Raw genomic sequence first — 9,066 nt, forward strand, 5'->3', positions numbered from 1 at the left:
AGATTTACACTGGCTGGGGACTTGGGGCCATGGACGTTGTTCATCTCAGGTGCATGAGATTCTGTGGCAACAGGACTGATAGGAAATTGTCTGGAGCTCTTTGTTGTCAGCAACCATTAAAGCACTAGAACTACCAAACCTTGGTCTCTTGTTGAGTGTCTTTTTTTGTTGGTGTTCTTGATGTAAGAAGTTTGTTGCCTCTTTCTGCCTAGTTGCGCCTCTTTAGCATTCCCCTTTTTCTCTTCCAGACCCTCCTCTCTCGATTACCCACTGCAGGAAGAGTCTGGAGTCTCCGTAAGTATCTCTGACTCAGAGGTGCCACCTAGGCTGGGATCTGTCAAGTGGTTTTGAGACTTCTCTTTGTAGGGATGCTGCTTGTGGGAAATGGAAATGACTAACATTGCTTTTGATGATTCCTAAACTCTTTGGAACCAAAAACCTGCAAGACGCTACGTGGTTTTGGAGCAGACGAGAGAGGAGGTAGATTCAACGAACCTGCGTAAAGACCTGAGGGCACAGTGCAAACCTAGTAGAGGTGGAACGGAGTTGTACTAGAAGTATTATAAGTGGTTGCTTAAAAAGAAGGGGCAGCCTAGGGAAAATGGGAACCTTAATGGAAGCTAGGTATCTAGAAATCTTGCACCTTTTGGTGTGAGCATGTCTGTGTGTGTGCATGTTCTTTCAATGGGGAGTTTAGAGGGTAGAATGATGCCTTGCCTTATTCCCCTGTTCTAGCTTCCTCTTCCCACTTATGGATCACTGCCATTTGCCGTGCTTGTCACAACTCCTAGAACCTACTGGAACTACTCAGGACATCCACCCAAAAGCGTTGGTAGGGACAGAGCTTCTTCCTGATGTGATCATAACTCTCAGGTTATCTCCCATAGTGGCTTCAGGAGAATCATAGAAGATGTGGGACACCCCAGTGCTTGGTGTTTTTAATCTTGTTTGGCTGGCATCCGCTTTAATTTCGTTATCTCGGGTTCATTTGGATCTGCTGCACTTCTGCCTTTAACTTATGTCCCAAGCCTTCTCAGTAGGAACAGAGGAACTATTTTCATAATGCAGTTGCTTCCCTCTGCACGCCTGTCAAGTCCCCTCCCTTAAGCTTGGGAGGAAGGATGACTTTTTTGACTCCGTTTGGTTTGACACTCTTTTCACATCTTAGTTTGAGCTGGAATCAGAAGTGCCCAAATCCTTTAAAAGGAATATGTTATCGTGTTCCTTTCTATCTGGAAGCAGAAGCATTAGGAATCACGAGAGAGAACTTGTTGGAAAACTCTCGGCCTAGTTCTGCAAGAGGCTCTGATAGTTCAAACAAGCATAACAGTTGTTGAGTACTTGAAATGAAGCCAAGCTCTAGATCCGTCTTCACTGGTCTCTAGTTCTCTGGGGTTCTGGAGCTAATTTGAAGGAAAGGTAGTGCCAATATTGCTGGCATTTGGGGGTGCATGTAAGAACAGAATACTTTTTCATTTGGGAATATGGGGCATGGGGGGGTGATGTGGTTCTTCTTTGCTCCTTTTCTCTTATTCTCACTTCCTCACAACTTGCGCAACCACTGGGGCATTGCTGAAAATGAGAAAAGCTTCTTCCATCGTAATGGTTTCTGCACTGTCGTCTTCCAGGAGTCTCTCTTTTGAGAACAGTTAAGACTTTGATTTTGGGTCCAGTTGGCCTGTGGCTCAGCTGTGCTGATATGCAAGCCCCAGTTTTTTCTTCTCCCTCTGTGACCGTCCCCTTTTTTGTTTTGTTTTTTTGGCTTTTTCTCTTCTGTGGTCTAGGTTGTCTTCCGGCAAGGTGAGTCCCGAGAGCATCCGCACTCTCCGGCCCCCCTCCGAGTCCTCTGACGATCAAGGCCCACCGGGCAAACGAATGCTGAGCCCCAGCAAGGAGAAAGAGTTGTCTCTCTACAAGAAGACCAAGAGGGCCATTAGCAGCAAGAAATACAGCGTCTCCAAGGCTGAGGCCGAAGCTGAGGCTACCACCCCTATTGAGCTCATCAGCCGTGGACCAGATGGCCGCTTTGTGATGGACCCCTCCGAGATGGAGCCCTCGCTCAAGACCCGCCGGATAGAGGGCTTCCCTTTCGTGGAGGAGACGGACATGTACCCTGAGTTCCGCCAGTCGGACGAAGAAAATGATGACCCCATGATGCCCTCATCTGTAACAGCCCTCAAATCCCAGCTGACCCCTCTGTCCTCCAGCCAGGAGTCCTACCTTCAGCCACCAGCATACAGCCCCAGATTCCATAGGGGCTTGGAGGGGACAGGTGCCCTAGAGGGTCGCCTGCAGGCCACTGGCCAGACCAGACCACCAGCCCCCAGGGGTTTTCACCACAGCCAGTTTTACGGTTACCTCAGCAGCAGCAGTCCTGGGGAGATGGACCCTCCACCTTTCTACATGCCAGAAGTCAGCCCTCTCAGCTCTGTCATGTCCTCCCCTCCTCTGCACCCTGAGGGGCCCTTCGGACACCCAACGATCCCCGAGGAGAACGGGGAGAACGCTTCCAACAGCACCTTGCCCCTGACTCAGACGCCCACGGGGGGCCGATCCCCTGAGCCGTGGGGGAGGGCTGAGTTTCCTTTCAGCGGCCTGGAGGCTTCTCCCATGATATTCCCTCACCAGCTCCAGCAGTGCGACGTGGCCGAGAGTGTACAGCCAAAGGCCTGTCTTCCTAGGGGGCCGCCCCCTTCCTCCCTCCAGGTCCCGGCGTCCTACCCTGGCATCCTGCCCCTGGAGGCACCAAAGAGTTGGACTGGCAAGTCACCTGGCAGAAGCCAACCCTCTGTGCCCACCACCACCAAATGGCAGGACAAACCTATGCAACCTATGGCAAGTCAAGGGCAGCTAAGACATACCAGTCAAGGTATGGGCATACCCGTGTTGCCTTACCATGAACCGTCCGAGTCAGTCGGCCACAGCGGCACAAGCACATTCAGCCTGGACACCAGGTGGTATGAGCCCCAACCCAGACCTCGGCCAAGCCCTCGGCAAGTCAGGAGGGCTGAGCCCAGTTTACATCAGGTGGTGCTACAACCTTCGAGGCTTTCCCCTCTGACCCAAAGCCCCCTCAGCTCCCGCAACAGCTCCCCGGAGCTGACCGCACGTGCCAGACCGCGGCCGGGCCTCATCCAGCAGGCAGAGATGTCGGAGATCACCCTGCAGCCCCCCGCAGCGGTCAGCTTCTCCCGCAAGTCCACCCCATCAACTGGATCCCCAGCTCAGAGCAGCAGGGGAGGAAGTCCCAGCTATCGACCTGCTGGGGCCTTCACCTCTTTGGCCACTGGTTTCCCCTCCTCCCAGGGCTCCTCCCTGCCCGTGGACAGCATGGATGTTTTTGGAGAAATTCCCTCTCCGAGGAGGGCTGGGGAGGAGATTCTCAGACCAGAGCCTACATCGACAACATTATCCACTTCGGGGTAAGTGTGTGAAACCTTGAGTTTCCCCTCTACCTTCTTCTCCTTCCCCCACCCCACCTCACCTGCTCCCTCCAACTCCTTCCCCCACCATCATCAACTGATATTATAGGGTTTGTCTGGACACCCTGCAGCATCCCTTTTGGAGATGATTTCCCATTGGCATTGATGGGACACTGCTCTGAAGAGGCTCATGCTACTGTTGCTACTCAGCTTGGTACTGACGGGCACTGCTAACGCTAGTGGGTGAAATAGGCAGAGAAACGCTTGTTTGTTCACGGTGTATGTTACTCTCCAACAGTTCCTTGCGATTTGGGACCTTCCGTGTCTTGGGATGCGTGCTGTCCATGAAGAGGCATGTAAGGAACTAGATTATGGGTTCAGTCACCTGTGCTGGTTGGGTGAGTGTCCCAGCATCACTGGCAGTTTCCTTCTCTAGTTCCTGGCTCTTGGCTTCCTTGGAAAGTTCAGCCTTGTGTGCCTCTTCGTCTTCTATCTGTTCCTTACTGTGAGTCTGACCATGCCCCAAGACAGAGACAGCCGCCAAAGTCACCCTGCCACCCCATCTCCAAAAGGGATGCTGCAGCCCCAAGACTCGGGCAGGGAGAGAAAACGAGGACTTAGCCACACGTCAGCATGTAAGGAGAGGAAAAAGTCCCGACTGGAAATCAGGAAGCTGCCGGCATTCTCAGGTCCTGCCCCAAAGAGGGAGGCGCTGCGCTAAACTCTAGCGGCTGGTTTTCCAGGTACCAGGGTTGCACCAGGCAAAGCGTCTTTTTCTCTCTGCCTTTCTCCTCTTTCCCTCCGTCTCTTTCACAGCACCTTGAATCTTGTAGACGTGCTTTCCTTCCATCCTTTTGTCTTCCTTGATACTTATTTTTCACGTAGTGGGGGTTTAACCCCTTGATCCCTCAGCTGGTGGAACGTAAGGTTTAATGAATCGAAGCAAACTCTGAACTCAGAACAGTTAAATTCAGCGAGGAGAAGAGTTGAGGGCAGGCGAGGACAGGCTGATGGTCAAACTCGGAGCCTGCATTGTTTGAGGTATAGGATAATGACACGTCAGGCAAGCCTTTGGGGGTGGCAGACAGACTTTCATCCTGCAATGCTCCCTGCATTTCACTTCAGCTCTCTGGTACCTGGAAGCTTTAAGTCCTTAGAAACCCAGTGAACCCCTTCAGCACTGTTGTTGGTTGCTGGTTGCAGGCGACAGGGTGAGTGGGATGAAGGGGTGCTTCTGCTAAGGAGTTGGGACCCATAGTAGCAAAATCTGCCCCAAACCAATCCTGTTGTGGCTTTCAAAAATATATATGCACGCACATCTGTACGTCTCCAATCTCACCTAGGCAGGGGACCTTGAAGAGCCCCAGCTATGGGGACGTCACAGGACAATTCTGTGTCAGAGCACTGTTGTCTGTGCTTTTATGCAGTGTTTTCATTCGCTTTGTTGATTTTTATTTCCTTTTCTTTGTCTTCTGTTTCTTTCCCCTCTCTTCTCCAGACTTGTTTGAATGATTTGTTTGTTTTGGTTCCTTTTCCTCCTTTTCCTTTGGAGTTTTTGACGTGCTGATGTGTTGCGGAGCTCGGCTCCTTGCGGGTGTTGATAACTGCTTTGTTTTTGATTAATCTCAGCTATCTGGGCAGTGTTGTCGAGACAAGCTTCTCCTCAGCTCAATAGGTAAGGGTGATCCATGTCCGAAAGGATGGTGTGGGGGCTGTGGTGGGTGGCGGGGAGTGTGGCATGGGAGGGGACACGGAAGGGGCTTTTCCAATACCATCTCTTCCTTTAAAGGGGAATAAGGATTTGTAAAATACCAGGACAAACCTTTGTGCGAATAGTCTCTGTGGCTTTTGGGTTTCCCCACTTAAAAGCATGTAGATATTCTCATTTCTTCAGAGAGGTCTTTCTGCAGCGGGGACAGGTTTAACATTTGGCAGCTTTTAGTTTTTGTTAAGGTAAGATTGGTGAGCGGAGAGAGCTCTTCCTTCTCTGTTGTGTAGAGCTGTGCACGGTCTGATGGACTGGGATTCACAAGTGCGGAGGTCCTGCTTTCTGCTCAGCCGCAGAGTCCTAAAATCCCTGTTGGCGAGTTGCTTCCTACGTGCCTCTCTGCCCTCCCTCCTTTTGGCCAGTGGGAGCAAGAGAATACCCATCTCGCTGGACTCTACGGAGGAGTCTGAGATTGTGAAGCACGATATACATTAGGGAATTAGACCTTTAAATATTTCAATTGGCCTCTTCAAACCAATTTGAATAATGGAATAATTTTTTAAAATGCTGCTCCATAAGCAAGACTTAGTAATAGCTCTCTAACTGGCATCCGCTAGCACAAAGTTATTTTGGACCGGTGATCTCATTCTGTGAATTCAGGACCATATTTCAGAACCTGGGCGCAGTTTTATTTTGGTAGATGGGTAGGCTTTTTTTCTTCCGAAATGGTGTGAAGCTGGAGGAGGGTCTTGTCAGGTGCAGGGGCAAGGGAGAGGGCTCTTTCTCAGGTTTTGGCAGTACAGCGTGTGCTGTGGGATGCCTCATCTTTGTTCTAAAATAGAGTGATTTGAATGGCAAGAAGAGCTCCATATCTGCAAAGCTTTCCTCTCTGGATTCTTGCAAAGACTGCTTCAAACGCACCAACAACTTTAAACACTTAACCAAACTTTGGAACATTTCGCTGAGGAAATGCCCTTCAGAGACTGTCTTTCTGGGGAAAGACCCATAGATGTAGGGATGGCCATGGGTTTTACTGGAACTGAAATGGAATAGAATAACTAGAAGTTTATTTTCAAACCCCTTGCCAGGAACTGAGAGATTTTTCTTCCTACTTACTCCTTTCATTCAAACTGCACAAGGGCCCGAAGCTACGTGCAACCAACTACAAGCTAGCTCCAAAGGCCAGCCCTAGTGACATGAAAGCCAGTATTAAGCAGAGGGCGATCTGTCTTGTTCCAGACCTGGTTGTTGCCATTCTTTGTGATGATGCATAGGCCTGTATGGCAGCAGTTTTCCAGAAATTTGAAGCAGCGACGGCTGTGCCGTTTATCCACAGGTAGGATTGAGGTTCTAGCCTTGAATTGGAGCCCAGCTGGACTGCAGGAGAGCCCTGCCGAATGGAGTTAAACAGCTGGGACTGGTGTCCAAAGTGATAAAATCCCAGGCCCGTGTGGACGACTGTGCTGCAGTCAGGGAGGAAGATGGGGATGGCTGGGAGGTTTGTGTGCTGGTAGGAGCTGCAAGGCCAAAGCAGAGGAGAGGCTGAGGGGTTCAAATGGTGGGGGCTCTTCAGAGTTCAGACTGTGGCTAAGACATGGGGACAGAGTGAAAGTCATGAGGTGGGTGGTGGGTGCAAAGGATGTGGCCAATAGTGGGAGGATGCCATTTTTCCTGCTGTGTCCATTGGAAGCATTGCCTTCATAGCGTGCAAAGAGAGAGCTTCCATCTTTTTGGCAGAATCAGGTGTCAGATGCTTACCTTTCTGGATGCTGCTCTTAGCCCTGGCAGCCAAGGAACCACTCAAGTCCAGACCCCAGGTTCAGCTTGGAGTGATATTCAGAAATCTCAGCAGGGCTGTTTTTTGGAGTTTGAACAAGGCGGTAGCGCTTTTCTAGCCAAGGGGCTTAGAAACCAGACCAGTGGTCTTGGCGTGACATAAGTCATCACAAATTCATATCTGGGTTTATGGCTTCAGCCAGTCTCTTAGGGCTCAGAAATCTTTTGGCAGCTTGGCTCAGAGGAATTTGAAGGGAGCTGCAATGCAGATTCCCTCATTCTCTGCTACTGGCAAATACTAGCCAGTCACTCTTCTCCATAATGCATGGACACGTAGGCCGAGCTGAAAGGAACCCAGGAGCAGGAGAAGAAAGGAGGAAACCATCTTTGTCAAACTCACAGTGATGAAGGACTAGGACCTCGGGTTCATTGGCAGGTGCTCCCCCAGCAAGGAGGAGACAACAATTATGCCAAAAAGGGAAGGCAGAAGGATAGTAAATCCTTCACTCTAATAAGAAAAAAATCCAATAAAGAGTGTAGTCAAGTAATTCCTTTATATTTGAAGTTGTAAAATTGTCAGTGGATGAGAGGCACTGGAGTTTTACATCAGACCAGTCAGGTTTTATACCACAGTAATGAAAGCAGAGGGATGAAGACAGAGGAGCGGTTTGCAAGCTCTGTGATGGGTCCAGATCAGCACTAGGGGTACTGCTAGCAGTATGAATAGGGACGCATGCAGATGAGGCTGGAAGAAAGGGGCAGCTGGGGGCAGAGAGCTAGAAATGCAAATGCCTCTGGATGACTCTTTCCACAAAGTGTCAATTCATATTCCCCCAGGAAGCCTGAAGTGGGAAGACTTTGTGATCCCTCTCGCTGTGTGAAGGGCGGGCAGGTCTTATTTAAGAGCCTGGATAATTTATGCTATTATCAAATTAGCACTAGTAACTTTCCTTTTTTCTTTTAATTGAACCCAATGTGGCGTGAATGTATCGCCTAATTGGGAAGAGTTTATTCTGTCATCTCACTGCAGTGGGAAACCCAAAAACCACAGCGGAGGCGAGCGAGCACCTGTGCTCCTCTGCACCGCGGTTTGTCCGGTGCTCCTCCCCTTCATTTGGACAGCATGGCGGATGCCTGGTGCTCAAAGCCTCAGGCACCTTCCGGGTACGAGCGGCACAGCCACGTCCATCCTGCAGATGAGGAGACTGCCCCGTGCCTGTGTGGGGAAGGAGGGCTCCTCTCTTTCAGTTTGAAAGAAAACAGGTTCCCCTTTAAAGACTGTCTGTGCTGATCCTGTGCATGCGTTTCACGCCCACTCTCGCTTGGAGAAGTTATGAGTCCCTTGTCTGAGTGCTGTTTTCTCTCTCTCTCTCGTTTAGTTTTTCTCACTCCTGATTTTCTCTTCTTTTTTTTCTTTTTTTTTGTTTTTGTTTTTAAATCCTCTAAATCCCCCCCAACCTCCTCCTCTCCCACCCTCTTTTCCTCTCCCTTGGTCCTCTCCTGTCAGCATGGTGAAGTCTGTGGTGTAGATGACCTGTGTTGTCTGAAGACCTGTAGAAGGGATGCCATTCTCCAGCGTGCTCCCCGCTATTCTCGGCTCCTTATCTCATTGCGGCAGCGGTGCCTGAGCAGCAGCTCTGTGCTGTGGGGAAAGGGCATATGACTGCTATGTTTCTCTAGCATCTTTCCTTCAGAAGGACCCCAGACTGATTCCAAGTTGCAAATTTACAATCTCCTCTAGGGTGGAGGTAACAGCCAGTTGCACCCAAGAGAGGAGGGGAAGGGGAGATTCCTACTCTTGTGACAAGTGTCTCATGGGAACTTGAGCGTCCGTGCAAGAGACCTCGACTTAAAAGAAAGATAAAACCATGTAGATCATTCACTTCATAATCTCAGAAGGATGAGGGGTTGAGCAAACCTGGCTAGGATTGGACCTGCGGGCTCTAGGATGTCTAGACAGCGTCCAACCTGATGCTAAGCTGTTTCTGAAGTTCTCTGTACATCTGGTGCAAGAGAAGAGGGGCAGGTAATGCGTGTGTTGTGGAGAGACCTTTCTCTGAGACCTCGTACAGTGCACCCTAGAGTCTTACTGGCTCTTCTCCTTTGTCTTGCCACTCTGGGGTAAAAGATCAGCAGCACTTCCCTAGGCTTCCTCCCCCC

The 9,066-nt window shown here is 50.2% G+C and overlaps 1 protein-coding gene across 6 annotated transcripts in view; it reads left to right on the forward strand.

Annotated features, from left to right (window-relative positions):
* The window catches only part of IGSF9B (immunoglobulin superfamily member 9B), an 89,753-nt gene that overhangs the window by 74,106 nt on the left and 6,581 nt on the right, over positions 1–9,066 (forward strand). For 5 of the 6 annotated variants that reach the window (XM_025200029.1, XM_025200030.1, XM_025200031.1 and 2 more), the window contains 2 exons: positions 249–294; positions 1,785–3,422. In XM_025200029.1, the coding sequence (XP_025055814.1) occupies positions 249–294; positions 1,785–3,422 (1,684 nt within the window). Of the gene's footprint in view, positions 1–248; positions 295–1,784; positions 3,423–5,051; positions 5,098–9,066 lie in introns of all 6 variants that reach the window. The other variant, XM_025200032.1, reaches the window with a different exon arrangement.

This window comes from Alligator sinensis, unplaced genomic scaffold (assembly GCF_000455745.1).
Source record: "Alligator sinensis unplaced genomic scaffold, ASM45574v1 scaffold278_1, whole genome shotgun sequence".
NCBI classification, from domain to species: Eukaryota; Metazoa; Chordata; order Crocodylia; family Alligatoridae; genus Alligator; species Alligator sinensis.